Below are 24,536 nucleotides of genomic sequence, written 5' to 3'. Positions count from 1 at the left end.
AGTAAGTGTTATTGCATTGTCTTGTTATTGTGCATTTGTTAATTATGTGATTCTACTGTATTTAATGGTCATTTAAAAATAGGAATAAATAAAAAAGGTAGGAAAATAGGAATAAATTAAAAGGTACATTTTTACTATAAACCTTATATACAGCTAATCTTACCATGTTTACAGAGCATTATATGTCCTTAAAAAAACAAGTATCCTTTAATACACTATTAGATGCTAAGGAAGAATGTTTAAATCAGCAATTCACTGTATAATCTGTACAGAGACCCCATAGCAGGAAGATGACACATGTATATGAAACTTAGGGACTTCACAATATTAATGAGCTAGGAGAATATTTTATTTATAGATATATAAAAACAAACCCTAGAAAGTTAGTCATCAAATGTAAAAATTGTAGTAAGCACGTCACACCCTGTACGACCATCATACCAGGCTGCAAGACTGATGATCAAACCAAATTTTCTGTAAAGAATAATACATTTTGACATGAAGACACAGACCTTGAAAAGACTGTGGATAAAGTCAAATTTAATTCAGATTGCTTGCGGTACTGTGGATAAATATATACATTTTAGTAAACTGCAATGCTATTGTCACGTGAGACTTTTCAAGAGATAATCTGGACTTGAAGAACAGTTTATGATGCAGCATATTTGGCCACTTATTGTAAACAGCATGAGCTCACAAAAAACAACAAATCTAAATAAAAAATGCACCAAAGTTGTAGGGATCAACCCCTTATTGGTTCTACACAGTAACATATATTGTTTTAATGCCAGCACGCACAAATCATCTTCTTACACAGCTAAAAAACAAACTCTGGCCTAAACGTGTACTGGAACAGGATACTGAGCCTGGCAAATAACACAAAGATCACTTGTCAAAATTAAGACTTTTTTTGGCTTCTCCAAGTGATACACAAAATCTAAAAAGTTAAAAATAAAAAAGCCACTCTCAAAACATAAAATAAACAGACACGTAAAAGCAAATGCATAACTATCACAGCACTAGCATCCTTCAGGTACAGACTGAAATGTTTTCAACGTCCAACGATCCTTTCAGTTTTTCACATTGTGGTAAACTTTAAATTGCTATTTTTGTGGCTTTTATTTTACCCAATTTTAGAATAAAAAAAAAATAGTCCTTGAGTGTAACAAACACAAACTCATGTGCAAAACTAAAGAGTTATTTCAATGTACAAGTTCCAACCTTCACCGCTTCATACTTGATTATCTTTTGTTGACCAAAAAAAAAAAAAAAGATTATTTTGCAAACAAAATTAAAATCTAGATTTCACTTTCACAAAGTTAAAAAACAAACAAAAAAAACTGAAGTTAAATAGGAGGGTGGTATTTTCAATCAAAACTTAGACCCAAAAAAACTTGGGTATCAAAGTATTTTCACAATAGTAACACAAGAGACTGTTGAGTTCCAACTGTAAGAATCCCTCTATGTTACAGCAAAATGTCCGCAACCCAAAGTCATTTTACTATCTTGCTTAGATATTGTAAGAACTATATATGGAGTTCTAGTGAATCATCCTCCGAGCTAGAGATAATGCTGGTGTGGAAAAGGACTTATCACCCGGTCAACGATAATTTACAGCTGCTGAGGGATATCCTGGTCCATGCTGCATCCAAGTGCTTCTATGTCGTTGCTGATGTCGGTTATCATCCGATCCCATTCGTCTCCTTCTGAGGGCACAGTTTGGTCATCTGAGCCACCAGCTGCACAATTCCCATTTGTAGTGGAGTTAGATGCTGAGCTCATAGTCCTTCTGTACCTTCCAAAGCTGTCTGTGATAATACCACGCCCATCTTTCACACCAATCGTTTCCAGGAAGTTTTCAAAATGTTGGTTGTCCTTCTCTGGGATGAAGGGTCGGAGACCTTAATAAAAAAAACACAATATTAAATACATTTGTTAATTTCAATAAAAGATTTATTCACACACACAACAAGGTGACACCATATTCACACATTAGTAAGGTTCACTGCCTTTTAACATCTAGGAGTAAGTTGAAATGTTCATAAAAGTATTCAGGCATGTGCTCATCTAAAATATAGCTGCCTTCTTCCCATCGGCTTCAGTTAACATATAGCCAAAATAAATTTAAAGATTTGGAGAAAAACATAATTTATGTAAGAACTTACCTGATAAATGCATTTCTTTCATATTAACAAGAGTCCATGAGCTAGTGACGTATGGGATATACATTCCTACCAGGAGGGGCAAAGTTTCCCAAACCTTAAAATGCCTATAAATACACCCCTCACCACACCCACAAATCAGTTTTAACGAATAGCCAAGAAGTGGGGTGATAAGAAAAAAAGTGTGAAGCATATAAAATAAGGAATTGGAATAATTGTGCTTTATACAAAAAAATCATAACCACCACAAAAAAGGGTGGGCCTCATGGACTCTTGTTAATATGAAAGAAATGAATTTATCAGGTAAGTTCTTACATAAATTATGTTTTCTTTCATGTAATTAACAAGAGTCCATGAGCTAGTGACGTATGGGATAATGAATACCCAAGATGTGGATCTTTCCACACAAGAGTCACTAGAGAGGGAGGGATAAAATAAAGACAGCCAATTCCTGCTGAAAATAATCCACACCCAAAATAAAGTTTAACGAAAAACATAAGCAGAAGATTCAAACTGAAACCGCTGCCTGAAGAACTTTTCTACCAAAAACTGCTTCAGAAGAAGAAAATACATCAAAATGGTAGAATTTAGTAAAAGTATGCAAAGAAGACCAAGTTGCTGCTTTGCAGATCTGGTCAACCGAAGCTTCATTCCTAAACGCCCAGGAAGTAGATACTGACCTAGTAGAATGAGCTGTAATTCTCTGAGGCGGAATTTTACCCGACTCAACATAGGCAAGATGAATTAAAGATTTCAACCAAGATGCCAAAGAAATGGCAGAAGCTTTCTGGCCTTTCCTAGAACCGGAAAAGATAACAAATAGACTAGAAGTCTTACGGAAAGATTTCGTAGCTTCAACATAATATTTCAAAGCTCTAACAACATCCAAAGAATGCAACGATTTCTCCTTAGAATTCTTAGGATTAGGACATAATGAAGGAACCACAATTTCTCTACAAATGTTGTTGGAATTCACAACTTTAGGTAAAAATTCAAAAGAAGTTCGCAACACCGCCTTATCCTGATGAAAAATCAGAAAAGGAGACTCACAAGAAAGAGCAGATAATTCAGAAACTCTTCTAGCAGAAGAGATGGCCAAAAGGAACACAACTTTCCAAGAAAGTAATTTAATGTCCAATGAATGCATAGGTTCAAACGGAGGAGCTTGAAGAGCTCCCAGAACCAAATTCAAACTCCAAGGAGGAGAAATTGACTTAATGACAGGTTTTATACGAACCAAAGCTTGTACAAAACAATGAATATCAGGAAGAATAGCAATCTTTCTGTGAAAAAGAACAGAAAGAGCAGAGATTTGTCCTTTCAAAGAACTTGCGGACAAACCCTTATCTAAACCATCCTGAAGAAACTGTAAAATTCTCGGTATTCTAAAAGAATGCCAAGAAAAATGATGAGAAAGACACCAAGAAATATAAGTCTTCCAGACTCTATAATATATCTCTCGAGATACAGATTTACGAGCCTGTAACATAGTATTAATCACGGAGTCAGAGAAACCTCTTTGACCAAGAATCAAGCGTTCAATCTCCATACCTTTAAATTTAAGGATTTCAGATCTGGATGGAAAAAAGGACCTTGCGACAGAAGGTCTGGTCTTAACGGAAGAGTCCATGGTTGGCAAGATGCCATCCGGACAAGATCCGCATACTAAAACCTGTGAGGCCATGCCGGAGCTATTAGCAGAACAAACGAGCATTCCCTCAGAATCTTGGAGATTACTCTTGGAAGAAGAACTAGAGGCGGAAAGATATAGGCAGGATGATACTTCCAAGGAAGTGATAATGCATCCACTGCCTCCGCCTGAGGATCCCGGGATCTGGACAGATACCTGGGAAGTTTCTTGTTTAGATGAGAGGCCATCAGATCTATCTCTGGGAGCCCCCACTTTTGAACAATCTGAAGAAATACCTCTGGGTGAAGAGACCATTCGCCCGGATGCAACGTTTGGCGACTGAGATAATCCGCTTCCCAATTGTCTACACCTGGGATATGAACCGCAGAGATTAGACAGGAGCTGGATTCCGCCCAAACCAAAATTCGAGATACTTCTTTCATAGCCAGAGGACTGTGAGTCCCTCCTTGATGATTGATGTATGCCACAGTTGTGACATTGTCTGTCTGAAAACAAATGAACGATTCTCTCTTCAGAAGAGGCCAAAACTGAAGAGCTCTGAAAATTGCACGGAGTTCCAAAATATTGATCGGTAATCTCACCTCCTGAGATTCCCAAACTCCTTGTGCCGTCAGAGATCCCCACACAGCTCCCCAACCTGTGAGACTTGCATCTGTTGAAATTACAGTCCAGGTCGGAAGAACAAAAGAAGCCCCCTGAATTAAACGATGGTGATCTGTCCACCACGTTAGAGAGTGTCGAACAATCGGTTTTAAAGATATTAATTGATATAGCTTCGTGTAATCCCTGCACCATTGGTTCAGCATACAGAGCTGAAGAGGTCGCATGTGAAAACGAGCAAAGGGGATCGCGTCCGATGCAGCAGTCATAAGACCTAGAATTTCCATGCATAAGGCTACCGAAGGGAATGATTGAGACTGAAGGTTTCGACAAGCTGTAATCAATTTTAGACGTCTCTTGTCTGTTAAAGACAGAGTCATGGACACTGAATCTATCTGGAAACCCAGAAAGGTTACCCTTGTTTGAGGAATCAAAGAACTTTTTGGTAAATTGATCCTCCAACCATGATCTTGAAGAAACAACACAAGTCGATTCGTATGAGACTCTGCTAAATGTAAAGACTGAGCAAGTACCAAGATATCGTCCAAATAAGGAAATACCACAATACCCTGTTCTCTGATTACAGACAGAAGGGCACCGAGAATCTTTGTGAAAATTCTTGGAGCTGTAGCAAGGCCAAACGGTAGAGCCACAAATTGGTAATGCTTGTCTAGAAAAGAGAATCTCAGGAACTGATAATGATCTGGATGAATCGGAATATGCAGATATGCATCCTGTAAATCTATTGTGGACATATAATTCCCTTGCTGAACAAAAGGCAATATAGTCCTTACAGTTACCATCTTGAACGTTGGTATTCTTACATAACGATTCAATAATTTTAGATCCAGAACTGGTCTGAAGGAATTCTCCTTCTTTGGTACAATGAAGAGATTTGAATAAAACCCCATCCCCTGTTCCGGAACTGGAACTGGCATAATTACTCCAGCCAACTCTAGATCTGAAACACAATTCAGAAATGCTTGAGCTTTCACTGGATTTACTGGGACACGGGAAAGAAAACATCTCTGTGCAGGAGGTCTCATCTTGAAACCAATTCTGTACCCTTCTGAAACAATGTTCTGAATCCAAAGATTGTGAACAGAATTGATCCAAATTTCTTTGAAAAAACGTAACCTGCCCCCTACCAGCTGAACTGGAATGAGGGCCGTACCTTCATGTGAACTTAGAAGCAGGCTTTGCCTTTCTAGCAGGCTTGGATTTATTCCAGACTGGAGATGGTTTCCAAACTGAAACTGCTCCTGAGGACGAAGGATCAGGCTTTTGTTCTTTGTTGAAACGAAAGGAACGAAAACGATTGTTAGCCCTGTTTTTACCTTTAGATTTTTTATCCTGTGGTAAAAAAGTTCCTTTCCCACCAGTAACAGTTGAAATAATAGAATCCAACTGAGAACCAAATAATTTGTTTCCCTGGAAAGAAATGGAAAGTAGAGTTGATTTAGAAGCCATATCAGCATTCCAAGTCTTAAGCCATAAAGCTCTTCTGGCTAAGATAGCCAGAGACATAAACCTAACATCAACTCTAATAATATCAAAAATGGCATCACAGATAAAATTATTAGCATGCTGGAGAAGAATAATAATATCATGAGAATCACGATTTGTTACTTGTTGCGCTAGAGTTTCCAACCAAAAAGTTGAAGCTGCAGCAACATCAGCCAATGATATAGCAGGTCTAAGAAGACTACCTGAACACAGATAAGCTTTTCTTAGAAAAGATTCAATTTTTCTATCTAAAGGATCCTTAAACGAGGTACCATCTGACGTAGGAATGGTAGTACGTTTAGCAAGGGTAGAAATAGCCCCATCAACTTTAGGGATTTTGTCCCAAAATTCTAACCTGTCAGGTGGAACAGGATATAATTGCTTAAAACGTTTAGAAGGAGTAAATGTATTACCCAATTTATCCCATTCTTTGGAAATTACTGCAGAAATAGCATTAGGAACAGGAAAAACTTCTGGAATAACCGCAGGAGCTTTAAAAACCTTATCCAAACGTATAGAATTAGTATCAAGAGGACTAGAATCCTCTATTTCTAAAGCAATTAGTACTTCTTTAAGTAAAGAGCGAATAAATTCCATCTTAAATAAATAAGAAGATTTATCAGCATCAATCTCTGAGATAGAATCCTCTGAACCAGAAGAGTCCAAAGAATCAGAATGATGGTGTTCATTTAAAAATTCATCTGTAGAGAGAGAAGATTTAAAAGACTTTTTACGTTTACTAGAAGGAGAAATAACAGACAAAGCCTTCTTTATGGATTCAGAAACAAAATCTCTTATGTTATCAGGAACATTCTGCACCTTAGATGTTGAGGGAACTGCAACAGGCAATGGTACATTACTAAAGGAAATATTATCTGCTTTAACAAGTTTGTCATGACAATTATTACAAACAATAGCTGGAGGAATAGCTACCAAAAGTTTACAGCAGATACACTTAGCTTTGGTAGATCCAGCAGGCAGTGATTTTCCTGTAGTATCTTCTGGCTCAGATGCAACGTGAGACATCTTGCAATATGTAAGAGAAAAAACAACATATAAAGCAAAATAGATCAAATTCCTTATAAGACAGTTTCAGGAATGGGAAAGAATGCCAAATATCAAGCTTCTAGCAACCAGAAGCAAATGAAAAATGAGACTGAAATAATGTGGAGACAAAAGCGACGCCCATATTTTTTTTAGCGCCAAATAAGACGCCCACATTATTTGGCGCCTAAATGCTTTTGGCGCCAAAAATGACGCCACATCCGGAACGCCGACATTTTTGGCGCAAAATAACGTCAAAAAATGACGCAACTTCCGGCGACACGTATGACGCCGGAAAAGGAAAAGAATTTTTGCGCCAAAAAAGTCTGCGCCAAGAATGACGCAATAAAATGAAGCATTTTCAGCCCCCGCGAGCCTAACAGCCCACAGGGAAAAAAGTCAAATTTTTGAGGTAAGAAAAATATGATAATTCAATGCATAATCCCAAATATGAAACTGACTGTCTGAAAATAAGGAAAGTTGAACATTCTGAGTCAAGGCAAATAAATGTTTGAATACATATATTTAGAACTTTATAAATAAAGTGCCCAACCATAGCTTAGAGTGTCACAGAAAATAAGATTTACTTACCCCAGGACACTCATCTACATGTTTGTAGAAAGCCAAACCAGTACTGAAACGAGAATCAGTAGAGGTAATGGTAAATATAAGAGTATATCGTCGATCTGAAAAGGGAGGTAAGAGATGAATCTCTACGACCGATAACAGAGAACCTTATGAAATAGACCCCGTAGAAGGAGATCACTGCATTCAATAGGCAATACTCTCTTCACATCCCTCTGACATTCACTGCACGCTGAGAGGAAAACCGGGCTCCAACTTGCTGCGGAGCGCATATCAACGTAGAATCTAGCACAAACTTACTTCACCACCTCCCTTGGAGGCAAAGTTTGTAAAACTGATTTGTGGGTGTGGTGAGGGGTGTATTTATAGGCATTTTAAGGTTTGGGAAACTTTGCCCCTCCTGGTAGGAATGTATATCCCATACGTCACTAGCTCATGGACTCTTGTTAATTACATGAAAGAAAAGTAATGTCCGTGGACTGTAAAACAATGTAAATTTTGTTTAAAAAGAAATAAATGATAATTTAAAAACATTTATAATTGTGTGCAGATCTTTAGTAATACAGTGACTAATTGCTGATATATACTTTGCACGTATACAATGTTAATGTCCATTTAATGTTAATGTAAAATTCAAGTCTTGGTAAAGAAGGAAAAAAAAAAAATAGAACAATGTAATCAACAATAAGCAGATTAGAAAAAGTAAAACAAATTGTTCTGGACCCAGTGAATTAGCCTCTGTCTTTCTTTTTAAAACTTCTGAAAAATATGAAGAAGCAGAAAAATTGGAGGAAAAAAGAAAAGGCCGTCTAAGCTCCAAGGAATGACCATTGAATCTTGAGTAAACACATATGGTTGTCTGTTTCTGACACAAAATATCTGAACTGAAATTTTCTTGGCACTATTGAGACCATTTCTACATTCACGTATATTTGTGTAATTACGCAGCGATCTACACATAGGGTTGTCAGGTAGTATTATTATCATCATCATTTATTTGTAAAGGTGTTAAATATTTAAAGGGACAGTCAACACCAACATTTTTCTTGTTTAAAAATATAGATAATCCCTTTATTACCCGTTCCCCAGTTGTGCATAATCAACACAGTTATATTAATACACTTTCTACCTCTGTGATTACCGTGTATCTGAGCCTATGCAAACTGCCCTCTTATTTCAGTTCTTTTAACAGACTTGCATTTTAGCCAATCAGTGCTGACTCCTAGGTTACTCCACGTGCATGAGCTGAATGTTATCTAATGTACATGAACCAACGCCCTCTAGTTGTGAAAAAACGGTCAAAATGCATTTAGATCAGAGGCGGCCTTCAACATCTAAGAAATTAGCATAGGTACCTACCTAGGTTTAGCTTTCAAGAATATCAAGAGACCAAAGCAAAATTGGTGATAAAACAATATTGGAAAGTTGTTAAAAATGACATACCCTACCTGAATCATGAAATTTTATTTTGGACTTGACTGTCCCTTTAACAGGACAGTCGCTGGTTGTTCAGTAAAATATATGTACAAATACTGCACACCTGATTTGGGGCTTGATATGGGCATATGGCTGGAGGTCATGGGTCTGATCTGATGTGCAATATAGGCATACAAATGACAGACAATAGTTTCTGATTTGGGGCCATTTGAGCATATTTCCGACAGAATTTGCTGGACAATGGATCTGATTGGAGGACACATCAAACACACATCTAACATTTTCACCCAAACACTATCTGGTTCCAGTATTTTTACAGAAACAGCTGGCAACCCTATCACCGTGATGAGAGAGCACCCGTATGGAAAGCTCTTCTGCCAACACTTACCTATGATGTATAATGACCTAGAATCTGTAGGTATGAAAAAGCATTTAGATTTGTCACTGAACAATTAAAAAACAAAATTTATGCTTACCTGATAAATTTCTTTCTTTCCGGACATGGAGATTCCACAACGTCATTCCAATTACTAGTGGGATATTCAACTTCTGGCCAGCAGGAGGAGGCAACGAGCACCCCAGCAAAGCTGTTAAGTGTAAGTTACCTTACCCATAATCCCCAGTCATTCAGTCGAAGGGAAATGGAAAAAGAAGAAACACAAGGGTGAAAAAGGTGCCTGAGGTTTACTCAAAAAAACTGCCGAATTATAATTAAAAAGAGGGCGGGGTCGTGGACTCTCCATGTCCGGAAAGAAAGAAATTTATTAGGTAAGCATATATTTTTTTTCTCTATGGCATGGAGAGTACACAACGCCATTCCAACTACTAGTGGGAACCAATACCCAAGCTAGAGGACACGGAATGAACAGGGAGGGAGAAAAAAGGCAGGAGGATCTAAACAGATAGCACTACCGCTTGAAGAACCTTTCTCCCAAAAGAAGCCTCAGCCAAGGCAAAAGTATCAAATTTGTAGAATTTGGAAAATGTATGTAAAGAGGACCATGTTGCTGCCTTGCAAATCTGTTCCACAGAAGCTTAATTTTTGAAAGCCCAAGAAGCTCTAGTGGAATGAGCCGTAATTTTCTCAGGAGGCTGCTGTCCAGCAGTCTCATAAGCCTTGCAAATCTGTTCCACAGAAGCTTAATTTTTGAAAGCCCAAGAAGCTCTAGTGGAATGAGCCGTAATTTTCTCAGGAGGCTGCTGTCCAGCAGTCTCATAAGCCAAACGAATCATACTTTTTAACCAGAGGGAAGTGGCCTTCTAACCTTTACGCTTTCCAGAGAAAACAACAAACAGGGCAGAAGATTGCCTGAAATCTTCAGTAGCTTGAAGGTAAAACTTTAGAGCACACACGCACACACACACAACATCCAAGTTATGCAAAAGACGTTCCTTTTGAGAAGAAGGATTAGGACAAAAAGGAGGAACTACAATTTCCTGATTAAAGGGCCACTGTAAGTAAATATTTTCTATGCCTGTTACTAACTAACTACCCCAAATACGCTTTTTATCAATAGCATTTCATTAACATATCTCTAATGTATATCAGAAATCTTGTCTGCAAATTTAATTGTTTTCCAAACCCACTCCGTGGGTATCCTTTGCTCTGTACCAATCCGTTTACAATACCTAGGTTTCAAAATGGCGCTTTAAACACAAAGTTATTGGTTTAAGTATTTTGAACATGCAGTGCTGAACATAGTGGGCAGGATAACGTGGCATCATTGGCGAATAAAAGATATAACTTTTAGAACGTTATGAAACTTCGTTTTGGAGAAAATATAGGTCAGTAGGTTTTAATTAATGTTTATTAACTTTAATATGTTAGTTGTTTAGCTTAAAAATTATAACAGAAAGTAATCCTTTAATGTTTCGATCCGACACCACCTTAGGGAGAAAACCCAATCTAGTACGAAGGACTGCCTTATCTGCATAAAATCACACTGCAGAGCTGAAAGCTCAGAAACTCTGCGAGCGGAAGAAATAGCAAGGAGAAACAAAACCTTCCAAGATAATTTGATATCAACAACATGCATTGGCTCAAATGAAGCCTGCTGCAAAACTTTAAGAACTAGATTAAGGCTCCAAGGAGGAGCAACAGGTATAAACACAAGCCTGATTCTTACCAGGGCCTGTACAAAAGCTTGAACATCTGGTAAATCTGCCAGACGTTTGTGCAAAAGGATATTGCAGAAATCTGACCCTTCAGAGTACGGTCTGACAAACCTTTCTCCAGGCCATCCTGAAGAAAAGATAAAATACAGGGATTCCAAACCCGGCTCCAGGAGAAACCCTTAGATTTGCACCAATAAAGATATTTACGCCATACCTTATGGTAAATCTTGCGAGTAACAGCTTTGCAAGCCTGAAGCATAGTATCAATGACCACTTCAGAAAAACCATGTCTAGACAGAACTAGGCGTTCAATCTCCAAGCAGTCAGCTTCAGAGAATCCAGGTTTGGATGGAGGAAAAGACCCTGAATTAGAAGGTCCTTCCTCAGAGGTAACCTCTAAAGAGGTATAGATGACATCCTTACCAGATCTGCGAACCAGATCCTGCAAGGCCATGCAGGAGCTATTAGGATTACCGATGCTCTCTCCTGTTTGATATGGGCAATAACTCATGGAAGGAGAGCAAACTGAGGAAACAGATATGCCAGAGAGAACATCCAAGGAACCGCTAGAGCATCTATCAGAACGGCCTGAGGATCTCTTGACCTTGAACCGCACTTTGGAACCTTGGCATTTTGGTGGGACGCCATCAGATCCAAATTTGGAACCCCCCACCTGAGGGTTATCTGAGAGATCACTTCCGGATGGAGAGCCCTCTCCCCGGGATGAAAGGTCTGTCTGCAGAAAATCTGCCTCCCAATTGTCCACTCCTGGAATGTGGATGGCAGATAGGAGACAATCGTGAGCTTCCGCCCACTGTAGAATGCGAGTCACCTCCTTCATGGCCAAGAAACTCTGAGTCCCTCCCTGGTGGTTGATGTAAGCCATTGAAGTGATGTCCGACTGGAATCTGATAAACCGGACTAAAGATAATTGAGGCCATGCTGACAGGGCATTGAAGATTGCCCTCAACTCCAACATGTTTATGGGAAGAGAAGACTCTTCCCTAGACCACAGGTCCTGAGCCTTCAGAGAACCCCAAACAGCTCCCCAGCCTGACAGGCTGGCGTCCGTAGTCACAATCACCCAGGAAGGTCTCAGGAAGCAAGTTACCCGAGACAGATGTTCCTGTGAAATCCACCACGAGAGAGTCTCTTGTTAGGGAGTCCAGATTTATTTTCTGAGATAAATCTGAATGGTCTCCGTTCCATTGACGGAGCATGCAAAGCTGCAGCGGTCGGAAATGGAAACGAGCATAAGGAATGATATCCACGGAAGCCACCATCAGACTAATCACATCCATGCATTTAACCACTGTTGGATGAAAGGCAGGCTGGAGAGAAAGGCAAGCAGCAATTAGTTTGGATTTTCTGACATCTGTCAGGAAAATCTTCATGGATAAGGAATCTATGATTGTTCCTAGGAAACACAGTCTTGTAGACGGAACTAGAGAACTCTTTTCCAGATTCACTTTACACCTGTGGGAACGTAGAAGAGACAACATCTCTGTATGAAATTTTGATAGTTGAAAGGATGACACCTGAACCAGGATGTCGTCTAGATAAGGCGCCACTGAAATTCCCTGGGATCTGATCACTGCCAATAGGACTCCCAGGACCTTTATGAATATTCTGGAAGCTGTGACAAGACCAAACAGAAGGGCAATAAACTGGAAATGCTTGTCCAGAAAGGCAAACCTGAGAAACTGGTGATGGTACCTGTGAATAGGAACATGTAAGTACCCATTCTTCAGGTCTATTATGGTCGTCATGAACTGACCTTCCTGGACCAATGAAAGAATGGAGCGAATAGTTTCCATCTTGAAGGACGGAACCCTGAAGAATTTGTTGAGACACTTGAGATCTAGGATGGGATGAAAAGTTCCCTCCTTTTTGGGAACCACAAATAGATTTTAATAGAATCCTAGACCTTGTTCCTTTAGAGGGACTGGTACAATAACTCCCAGAGAGGATAGGCCCTTTACGCAATTTAAGAAGGCCTCCTTCTTTACCTGGTTTGAGGATAATCGTGACAGGAGAAATCTGCCCCTTGGAGGGCAAGACTTGAATCCTATTCTGTAACACTTGGATACTATGTCCACAGCCCATGGATCTGATCCAAGCCTGTCGAAAAAGAGAAAGCATGCCCCCCCACCTGATCCAAACTTGGATTGGGGGCGGACCCTTCATGCTTATTTAGAGTCGGCGGCAGGCTGTTTGTTTTGTTTTCCTTTGTTCCAGGGCTGGCTGGATTTCCAAGTGGACCTGGATCGATCAGGTTTGGAAGAGGAGGATTTCTGTCCCTTAAAGTTACGAAAGGAACGAAAAACAGAATTTATGCTTACCTGATAAATTACTTTCTCCAACGGTGTGTCCGGTCCACGGCGTCATCCATAACTTGTGGGAATATTCTCCTCCCCAACAGGAAATGGCAAAGAGCACAGCAAAAGCTGTCCATATAGTCCCTCCCAGGCTCCGCCCCCCCAGTCATTCGACCGACGGACAGGAGAAAAAAAGGAGAAACTATAGGGTGCCGTGGTGACTGTAGTTAAAGAAAGAAATTTATCAAACCTGATTAAAAAACCAGGGCGGGCCGTGGACCGGACACACCGTTGGAGAAAGTAATTTATCAGGTAAGCATAAATTCTGTTTTCTCCAACATTGGTGTGTCCGGTCCACGGCGTCATCCATAACTTGTGGGAACCAATACCAAAGCTTTAAGACACGGATGAAGGGAGGGAGCCAATCAGGTTACCTAAACAGAAGGCACCACGGCTTGCAAAACCTTTCTCCCAAAAATAGCCTCCGAAATTTGTAGAATTTGGCAAAAGTGTGCAGAGAAGACCAAGTCGCTGCCTTACATATCTGATCAACAGAAGCCTCGTTCTTGAAGGCCCATGAGGAAGCCACAGCCCTAGTAGAGTGAGCTGTGATTCGTTCAGGAGGCTGCCGTCCGGCAGTCTCGTAAGCCAATTGGATGATGCTTTTCAGCCAAAAGGAAAGAGAGGTAGCAGTAGCTTTTTGACCTCTCCTCTTGCCAGAATAAACGACAAACAGAGAAGACGTTTGTCTGAAATCCTTTGTTGCTTCTAAATAGAACTTTAAAGCACAGACTACATCTAAATTGTGTAACAAACGTTCCTTGTTTGAAACTGGATTCGGGCACAAAGAAGGTACAACTATTTCCTGGTTAATATTCTTGTTGGAAACAACTTTTGGAAGGAAACCAGGTTTAGTACGCAAAACAACCTTATCTGAATGAAACACCAGATAGGGCGGATTACACTGCAGAGCAGATAATTCAGAAACTCTTCTCGCAGAAGAAATAGCAACCAAAAACAGAACTTTCCAAGATAACAGCTTGATATCTATGGAGTGTAAGGGTTCAAACAGAACCCCTTGAAGAACTGAAAGAACTAAATTCAGACTCCAGGGAGGAGTCAAAGATCTGTAAACAGGCTTGATCCTGACCAAAGCCTGAACAAAAGCTTGAACATCTGGCACAGCTGCCAGTCGTTTGTGTAACAAGACAGATAAAGCAGAAATCTGTCCTTTTAGAGAACTCGCTGACAATCCCTTATCCAAACCTTCTTGGAGAAAGGAAAGGATCCTAGGAATTTTAATCTTACTCCATGAAAATCCCTTGGATTCACACCAACAGATATATCTTTTCCATATTTTATGGTAAATCTTTCTAGTCACAGGTTTTCTGGCTTGTACCAGAGTATCTATCACAGAATCCGAAAACCCACACTTAGATAACATCAAGCGTTCAATTTCCAAGCCGTCAGCTGGAGAGAAACTAGATTTGGATGTTCGAATGGACCTTGTACTAGAAGATCCTGTCTCAAAGGTAGCTTCCATGGTGGAGCTGATGACATATTCACCAGGTCTGCATACCAAGTCCTGCGTGGCCACGCAGGAGCTATCAAAATCACCGAGGCCTTCTCCTGTTTGATCCTGGCTACCAGCCTGGGAATGAGAGGGAACGGTGGAAACGCATAAGCTAGGTTGAAGGTCCAAGGTGCCACTAATGCATCCACTAGAGTCGCCTTGGGATCCCTGGATCTGGACCCGTAGCAAGGAACCTTGAAGTTCTGACGAGACGCCATCAGATCCATGTCTGGAATGCCCCATAATTGGGTCAATTGGGCAAATACCTCCGGGTGGAGTTCCCACTCCCCCGGATGGAAGGTCTGACGACTCAGATAATCCGCCTCCCAGTTTTTCACTCCTGGGATGTGGATCGCAGATAGGTGGCAGGAGTGATCCTCCGCCAATTTGATGATTTTGGTCACCTCTTTGATTGCCAGGGAACTCCTTGTTCCCCCCCTGATGATTGATGTAAGCAACAGTCGTCGTGTAGTCTGATTGGAATCTTATGAATCTGGCCTTTGCTAGTTGAGGCCAAGCCCTGAGAGTATTGAATATCGCTCTCAGTTCCAGAATGTTTATCGGGAGAAGAGACTCTTCCCGAGACCATAGACCCTGAGCTTTCAGGGAATCCCAGACCGCGCCCCAGCCTAATAGACTGGCGTCGGTCGTGACGATGACCCACTCTGGTCTGCGGAAGCTCATTCCCTGGGACAGGTGATCCTGGGTCAGCCACCAACGGAGTGAGTCTCTGGTCTTCTGATCTACTTGAATCACTGGAGACAAGTCTGTATAGTCCCCATTCCACTGTTTGAGCATGCACAGTTGTAATGGTCTTAGATGAATTCGCGCAAAAGGAACTATGTCCATTGCTGCAACCATCAACCCTACTACTTCCATGCACTGAGCTATGGAAGGCCGTAGAACAGAGTGAAGAACTTGACAAGCGTTTAGAAGCTTTGACTTTCTGACATCTGTCAGGAAAATCTTCATTTCTAAAGAATCTATTATTGTCCCCAAGAAAGGAACTCTTGTCGACGGAGACAGGGAACTTTTTTCTATGTTCACCTTCCACCCGTGAGATCTGAGAAAGGCCAGAACAATGTCTGTGTGAGCCTTTGCCTTTGAAAGAGACGACGCTTGTATTAGAATGTCGTCCAAGTAAGGTGCCACTGCAATGCCCCTTGGTCTTAGAACCGCTAGAAGAGACCCGAGTACCTTTGTGAAAATCCTTGGAGCAGTGGCTAGCCCGAATGGGAGAGCCACAAACTGGTAATGTTTGTCCAGAAAGGCGAACCTTAGGAACTGATGATGATCTTTGTGGATAGGAATATGTAGATACGCATCCTTTAGATCCACGGTAGTCATAAATTGACCCTCCTGGATTGTAGGTAAAATCGTTCGAATAGTTTCCATTTTGAACGATGGCACTCTGAGAAATTTGTTTAGAATCTTTAAATCCAGAATTGGTCTGAAGGTTCCCTCTTTTTTGGGAACTACAAACAGATTTGAGTAAAACCCCAGTCCTTGTTCCACAGTTGGAACTGGGTGTATCACTCCCATTTTTAACAGGTCCTCTACACAATGTAAGAATGCCTGTCTCTTTATTTGGTTTGAAGATAAACGAGAGATGTGGAACCTTCCCCTTGGGGGTAGTTCCTTGAATTCTAGAAGATAACCCTGAGAGACTATTTCTAGTGCCCAGGGATCCTGAACATCTCTTGCCCAAGCCTGAGCAAAGAGAGAGAGTCTGCCCCCTACTAGATCCGGTCCCGGATCGGGGGCTACCCCTTCATGCTGTTTTGGTAGCAGCAGCAGGTTTCTTGGCCTGTTTACCCTTGTTCCAGCCTTGCATCGGTTTCCAAGCTGGTTTGGTCTGGGAAGCATTACCCTCTTGTCTAGAGGCTGCAGAGTTGGAGGCCGGTCCGTTCCTGAAATTGCGAAAGGAACGAAAATTGGACTTATTCTTAGCCTTGAAAGGCCTATCTTGTGGGAGGGCATGGCCCTTACCCCCAGTGATGTCTGAAATAATCTCTTTCAATTCTGGCCCAAAGAGGGTCTTACCTTTGAAAGGGATATTAAGCAATTTTGTCTTGGAAGATACATCCGCTGACCAAGACTTTAGCCAGAGTGCTCTGCGCGCCACAATTGCAAACCCTGAATTTTTCGCCGCTAATCTAGCTAACTGCAAAGCGGCATCTAAAATAAAGGAATTAGCTAACTTAAGTGCGTGAATTCTGTCCATAACCTGAGGAGGTTATGGACAGAATTCACGCACTTAAGTTAGCTAATCTAAGCTCTCTACTGAGCGACTTTTCTAGTTCTTCGAACCAGAACCACGCTGCTGTAGTGACAGGAATAATACACGAAATAGGTTGAAGGAGGTAACCTTGCTGTACAAAAATCTTTTTAAGCAAACCCTCCAATTTTTTATCCATAGGATCTTTGAAAGCACAATTGTCCTCAATAGGAATGGTCGTGCGTTTGGCTAGTGTAGAAACTGCCCCCTCGACCTTAGGGACTGTTTGCCATAAGTCCTTTCTGGGGTCGACCATAGGAAATCATTTCTTAAATATAGGAGGAGGGACAAAAGGATTCTCCCACTCCTTATTCACTATGTCCGCCACCCGCTTGGGTATTGGAAAAGCGTCGGGGTGCACCGGGACCTCTAGGAACTTGTCCATCTAGCACAATTTTTCTGGGATGACCAGGTTGTCACAATCATCCAGAGTAGATAGCACCTCCTTAAGCAGTGCGCGGAGATGCTCTAATTTAAATTTAAATGTCACAACATCAGGTTCTGCCTGCTGAGAAATTCTTCCTGAATCAGAAATTTCCCCATCTGACAAAACCTCCCTCATAGCCACTTCAGATTGGTGTGAGGGTATGACAGAGCAATTATCATCAGCGCCCTCCTGCTCTACAGTGTTTAAAACAGAGCAATCGCGCTTTCTCTGAAATGCAGGCATTTTGGATAAAATATTTGCTATGGAGTTATCCATTACTGCCGTCAATTGTTGCATAGTAACAAGCATTGGCGCGCTAGAAGTACTAGGGGTCTCCTGCGTGGGCAAAACTGGTGTAGACACAGAAGGAGATGATGTAGAACTATGTCTACTCCCTTCATCTGATGAATCATCTTGGGCAACTTTACAATCTGTGGCAGTACTGTCCTTACTTTGTTTGGATGCTATGGCACAATTATCACACATATTTGAAGGGGGAGACACATTGGCTTCCATACATACAGAACATAGTCTATCTGAAGGCACAGACATGTTAAACAGGCTTAAACTTGTTAATAAAGTACAAAAACCGTTTTAAAACAAAACCGTTACTGTCTCTTTAAATTTTAAACAGGACACACTTTATTACTGAATATGTGAAAAACTATGAAGGAATTGTTCAATTTTAACCAAATTTTCACCACAGTGTCTTAAAGCATTAAAAGCATTGCACCCCAAATTCAGGCTGTTAACCCTTAAAATGTGGAAACCGGAGCCTTTTACAGTTTTAACCCCCTTACAGTCCCAGCCCCAGCCTTTGCTGCGACTTCACCAAACCCAGGGGAGTATACGATACCAAATGAAGCCTTCTAGGAACCTTTTCAACTAATTCCAGACCCACACACATGCAGCTGCATGTACTTCTCTCAAAAGTAACTGTGCAGTAATGGCGCGAAAATGAGGCTCTGCCTACTACAGAGAAAGGCCCTTCCTGACTGGGAAGGTGTCTAAACCAGTGCCTGACGTAAAAAAACGTTCCCCAAAGTTATAAAGTGTGCATTTCAACATCAAACTGTATAAAATGCCTAAATAAAGCAATCGATCTAGCCCATAAAAGTGTCTACCAGTTTTATAGCCCATATTAAGCCCTTTATTCTGTTTGAGACTAAGAAAATGGCTTACCGATCCCCATGAGGGGAAAAATGACAGCCTTCCAGCATTACACAGTCTTGTTAGAAATATGGCTAGTCATACCTTAAGCAGAAAAGTCTGCCAACTGCTCCCCCCAACTGAAGTTATCTCATCTCAACAGTCCTGTGTGGGAACAGCAATCGATTTTAGTTACTGCTGCTAAAATCATACTCCTCTCACAAACAGAACTCTTCATCTTTTTCTGTTTCAGAGTAAATAGTACATACCAGCACTATTTTAAAATAACAAACTCTTGATAGTAGAATAAAATCTACAACTAAACACCACATACTCTTCACCATCTCTGTGGAGATGCTACTTGTTCAGAGCAGCAAAGAGAATGACTGGAGGGGCGGAGCCTGGGAGGGACTATATGGACAGCTTTTGCTGTGCTCTTTGCCATTTCCTGTTGGGGAGGAGAATATTCCCACAAGTTATGGATGACGCCGTGGACCGGACACACCAATGTTGGAGAAATTAGAAGTCTGATGACCTCTAAGTCTATTCTTTTTGTCCAGAGGTAGGAAAGATCCCTTTCCCCCCGTAATCTCTGAAATGATCTACGCCAGACCATATCCAAACAGAGTCTTTCCCTTATAAGGTAAAGCCAAAAGATTGGCCTTTGAAGAAACATCAGCCAACCAAGATTTTAACCACAGAGCTCTGCGAACTAGCACAGTGAAACTAGACATCTTAGCTCCCAGTCTAATTATCTGCATGTTGGCTTCACAGATAAAGGTATTGGCCAGTTTAAGAGCTTTGATGCTATCTTGGATATCCTCTACCGTAGTTTCCTCTGAAATGAGATCAGACAAGGCATCGCACCAATAAGATGCTGCTCCCACAACCGTGGCAATATTCCCTGCAGGTTGCCACTGTAATTCTTGATGGATGTACATATTTTTTAAGCAAGCCTCTAGCTTTTTATCCATTGGATCCTTAGCAAGAGTAGAAATAGCTCCTTCTACTTTAGGCACAGTGCGCCTTGAGTCACAAATAGAGTCAGCAACAGGAAACATCTTTTTTAAAAACAGGGGAAGGGGAAAAAGGAACCCTTGGCTTATCCCATTCCTGAGCTATAATTTCAGACCTCTACTGGTTGTTTAAACCTAAATCTCCTCGTAAAAGGTATAAGAGAATGGTTTTTGTCTCTAGCTTTTGTAGATAGAGTCAACATATTACACGCATCATACGTAAACACTGGGGCATCCTACAGAACTGTATTCCCAATGTTGAGTAGTAGAGGTCAGTAAAACTATACTGTTGTGATTTATTCCACTTGCTAAGTCTACAATGGGTTAATTACATGCTCAGCCTATTTAAACAGGTGTGTTATGAGTGTTTTTTTTATCACATGACTAAGGGGTATTGACTTTGAAACGTGGTCTTTTGTGTGATCCTGTATGATTAATAAATTTGGATTTTAACTACAGAGGAGTCATCCTTATTTCTATTTGCAGGGAAAAGTACCCATAAAAGGATTAAATATCTTCAGACACCGTCTTCGAACATTCGGTCTTACACCGATCTACCTGATGAAACGGTCGGTGTAAGACCGTGAAACGTCGTAATTTTAGTGTTTTTTACTTGGTTTTAATAAAGTCCTTTAAGATACGGAGACTTTACACGGATTTATTTATCACAATACCACACTATCACTCTTATTTCACTGTGGGGACACGGTACTGGCAGCCCCAGATAACTTGCTGACTTGTAACTTTCCTGTGGGTGGACACCCAAACAGCCGAAATAGTGACTACAGCTGGCCGCGGGGAGTTCCAGAGAAGGCGAGGGACAGTCAGCTGTGCGACTAAAAGTGCTTATTGCATATACTTTCTTTTTATGTTATTCTTTTTTATACACTTGATATTTATTGTCTGTGTCACATAGAGATTTATCTCTAACACAGTATCACTACCAGAAAGATATTTTGCAAGCTATTTACCTGTTACCTTGCACACATATATAATATTCATTTCTTGCACTTAGTATTTTGGCGATTTCAGCGGATAGCTAAATTATCACTTTAGCACTTGTAGGTGATAGGCGGATCCAATTTTCTTTATATAAATTTTGTTTTCTTTCCAAAGGCAGGGAGAGCCTGAAGATAGAATTTTAAGGCACGTACAGCGTCCAGATTGTGGAGCAAACGTTCCTTCTAAGAAGAAGGACTAGGACAAAGTGAAGGAACAACAAATTCCTGATTGATGTTACGATTCGAGACTTCCTTAGGTAGGAAAACTAACTTAGTACGTAAAACCGCCTTATCAGCATGGAAAATAAGGGAAGGCGAATCACACTGTAAAGCAGAAATCTCAGAGACTCTGTGAGCTGAAGCGATAGCCAACAAAAACAAAACCTTCCAGGATAGAAGCTTAAGATCAACAGAATGCATAGGCTCAAACGGAGCCTGCTGCAAAACACGAAGAACAAGGTTGAGGCTCCAAGGAGGAGCAACCGGTTTAAACACAGGCCTGATTTTAGCCAGAGCCTGTACAAAGACTGCACGTCTGGAAGATCCGCTAATCTCTTGTGCAGTAAAACCGAAAGGGCCGAGATCTGACCCTTCAAAGAACTGGCGGATAAACCCTTTTCCAAACCATCTTGGGGAAAGGCTAAAATTTGTTTAACCTTCCCCTTGTGCCATGGATGGCTTACTTGCCTCACACCACTGAAGGTAAGTATGCCATACCTTGTTGTAAATATGATGAGTAACCAGCTTGCGAGCCTGGATTAAGGTGTCTATCACACTATCCGAAAAAACCTCTCTGTGATAAGACTAAACGTTCAATTTCCACGCAGTCAGTCTCAGAGAATCAAAATTTTGATGTAGGAAAGGACCCTGAGTCAGAAGATCCACACAACAAGGTAACCTCCACGGAGGGGAGGAAGACATTCTTATTAGATCCGCAAACCAAATCCTTTGTGGCCATGAATGCGCTATTAGTAGCACCGGAGCCTGCTCCTGCTTGATACGAGCCACTACTCGAGGAAGGAGATTGAACCTCCATGAAGCTGCTAAGGAGTCTACCAATTCCGCTCGAGGGTCCCTCGATCTCGACCCGTTTGTGAGTAGCCTGGTATTGAGACGAGAAGAAATGGAGGTCTATCTCCGGGACCCCCAATCTGAGAGTTATCTCTGAGAACACCTCGGGATGGAGAGCCCATTCCCCCCGGGAGAAAAGATTGTCTGCTGAGGATGTCCGCTTCTCAGTTGTCCACCCCCAGGATGTGAATAGTGGACAGAAAACAGTTGCGAGATTCTACCCATTGAAGAATTTAAGACACTTCTATCATTTCCAGGGAACATCTTGTTCCTCCCTGGTGGTTAATGTAAGCAACACAGAGTAGGGGCCATGCCGTTAGAGCATTGTAAATCGCCCGAAGCTCCAAAATATTGATCGGAAGAGCTGATTCTTCTCGGACCATGTCCCATGAGCCCTTTTGGGACTCCAGACTGCTCCCTAGCCTGAGAGGCTAGCATCCGTAGTCCGGATCTCCCAGGATGGTCTCAAGAAGCATGTGCCTAAAGCAAGGTGCTATTGACAGAGCCACCAAGAGAGAGAGTCCTCGTAAGATTATCCAGAAAAATTTGTTGAGACAGGTTTAGGTGATCTCCGTTCCACTGCCTCAACATGCATAGTTGTAGAGGTTTGAGATGGAAGCGAGCAAAAGGAATAAATGTCCATGGAGGACACCATCAGAGCAATTGCCTTCATGCACTAAGCCACCAAAGGGCTTAGAGTGGTCTGAAGGGTAAGACATGCTGCCAATAGCTTTGAGTGTCTCTGACCTGTCAAAAAGATCTTCATGGATAATGAGTCTATGATAGTTCCGAGAAAAACAACCCTGGTACTGGGAACTTTTTTCTATATTTATCTTCCATCCGTGAGTTCTGAGAAGACACAGAAGAGACTCCGTCTGATATAATGCTGAAGGAAAAGATGGAGCTTGAACCAAGATATCGCACAGGTACGGAGACCTGGCCACAGCTAGGAGAGCACCCAAAACCTTTGTGAAAATTCTAGGAGCAGTAGCTAAGCCAAATGGCAAGGCTATGAACTGGAAATGTTGGTGCAGGAATGCGGACCTCAGAAAACATAATTTATGTAAGAACTTACCTGATAAATTCATTTCTTTCATATTGGCAAGAGTCCATGAGCTAGTAACATATGGGATATACAATCATAGCAGGAGGGGAAAAGTTTCCCAAACTTCAAAATGCCTATAAATACACCCCTCACCACACCCACAATTCAGTTTAACAAATAGCCAGGTAGTGGGGTAATAGAAAAAGGAGTAAAAAGCATAAAAAAAGGAACTGGAAATATAATTGTGCTTTATACAAAAAACATAACCACCATCAAAAAGGGTGGGCCTCATGGACTCTTGCCAATATGAAAGAAATTAAATTTATCAGGTAAGTTCTTACATAAATTATGTTTTCTTTCATGTAATTGGCAAAAGTCCATAAACTAGTGACGTATGGGATAGTAATACCCAATATGTGGTACTCCACAGAAGAGTCACTAGAGAGGGAGCGAAAAATTATAACAGCCATGTTCTGCTGAAAAAATTAAATCCACATCCAAAAAAATAAGTTTTTCTCATAATTGAAACGAAAAAACTTAAAACATAAGCAGAGGAATCAAACTAAAACAGCTGCCTGAAGAACCTTTCTACCAAAAAACTGCTTCCGAAGAGGCAAATACATCAAAATGGTAGCATTTAGTAAATGTATGCAAAGAAGACCAAGTTGATTAGGATTAGGACACAAAGAGGGAACAACAAATTCCCTATTAATGTTGTTAGAATTCACAACTTTAGGTAAAAATGTAAATGAAGTCCGCAAAACTGCCTTATCCTGATGGAAAATCAGAAAAGGAGACTCACAAGAAAGAGCAGATAATTTGAAAACTCTTCTAGCAGAAGAGATAGCCAAAAGGAGCAACACTTTCCAAGAAAGTAGTTTAATATCCAAAGAATGCATTGGCCAAAAAGGAGGAGCCTTTAAAGCCTTCAAAACCAAATTAAGACTCCAAGGAGGAGAGACTGATTTAACGACAGGCTTGATACGGACCACCAAGTCAGAGAGAGTCGAACATTGGGATTTAAAGGATATTAATTGTATAATCCCTGCACCATTGAGTCCGCATACAAAGCTGAAGAGGTCTCATATGAAAATGAGCAAAGGGGATCGCGTCCAATGCTGCAGTCATGAGACCTAAAACTTCAATGCACATAGCCACTGAAGGGAATGATTGAGACTGAAGGTTTCGACAAGCTGAAACCAATTTTATGGACACAATCTATCTGGAAACCTAAAAAGGTGACCCTTGTGTGAGGAATCAAGGAACTTTTTGGTAAAATGATCCTCCAACCATGTCTTTAAAGAAACAACACCAGTTGATTTGTGTGAGATTCGGCAGAACGTAATGACTTAGCTAGTACCAAGATATCGTCCAAATAAGGAAACGCTGCAATACCCTGTTCTCTGATTATAGAGAGTAGGGCACCGAGAACCTTTGAAAAAATTCTTGGAGCTGTCGCTAGGCCAAATGGAAGAGCGACAAATTGGCAATGCTTGTCTAGAAAAGAGAATCTCAGAAACTGATTGTTAGGTGTCCCCTTCAGGGGGTAAGTGTCAGT

At 41.0% G+C, this 24,536-nt stretch overlaps 1 protein-coding gene across 3 annotated transcripts in view; it reads right to left on the bottom strand.

Annotated features, from left to right (window-relative positions):
* Nucleotides 1-327: 327 nt before the first annotated feature.
* CCM2 (CCM2 scaffold protein) overlaps nucleotides 328-24,536 on the bottom strand; it is a 154,175-nt gene continuing 129,966 nt past the window's right edge. For all 3 annotated transcript variants that reach the window (XM_053713708.1, XM_053713709.1, XM_053713710.1), the window contains one exon: nucleotides 328-1,901. In XM_053713708.1, coding sequence (XP_053569683.1) covers nucleotides 1,612-1,901 — 290 coding nt within the window. In that variant the 3' untranslated portion in view covers nucleotides 328-1,611. The remainder of the gene's footprint in view (nucleotides 1,902-24,536) is intronic.

The sequence above is a fragment of the Bombina bombina genome, chromosome 5, assembly GCF_027579735.1.
Source record: "Bombina bombina isolate aBomBom1 chromosome 5, aBomBom1.pri, whole genome shotgun sequence".
NCBI lineage: Eukaryota > Metazoa > Chordata > Amphibia > Anura > Bombinatoridae > Bombina > Bombina bombina.
Note: the sequence above shows the minus strand (reverse complement) of the source record. Positions and strands in the feature narration are given on the sequence as shown.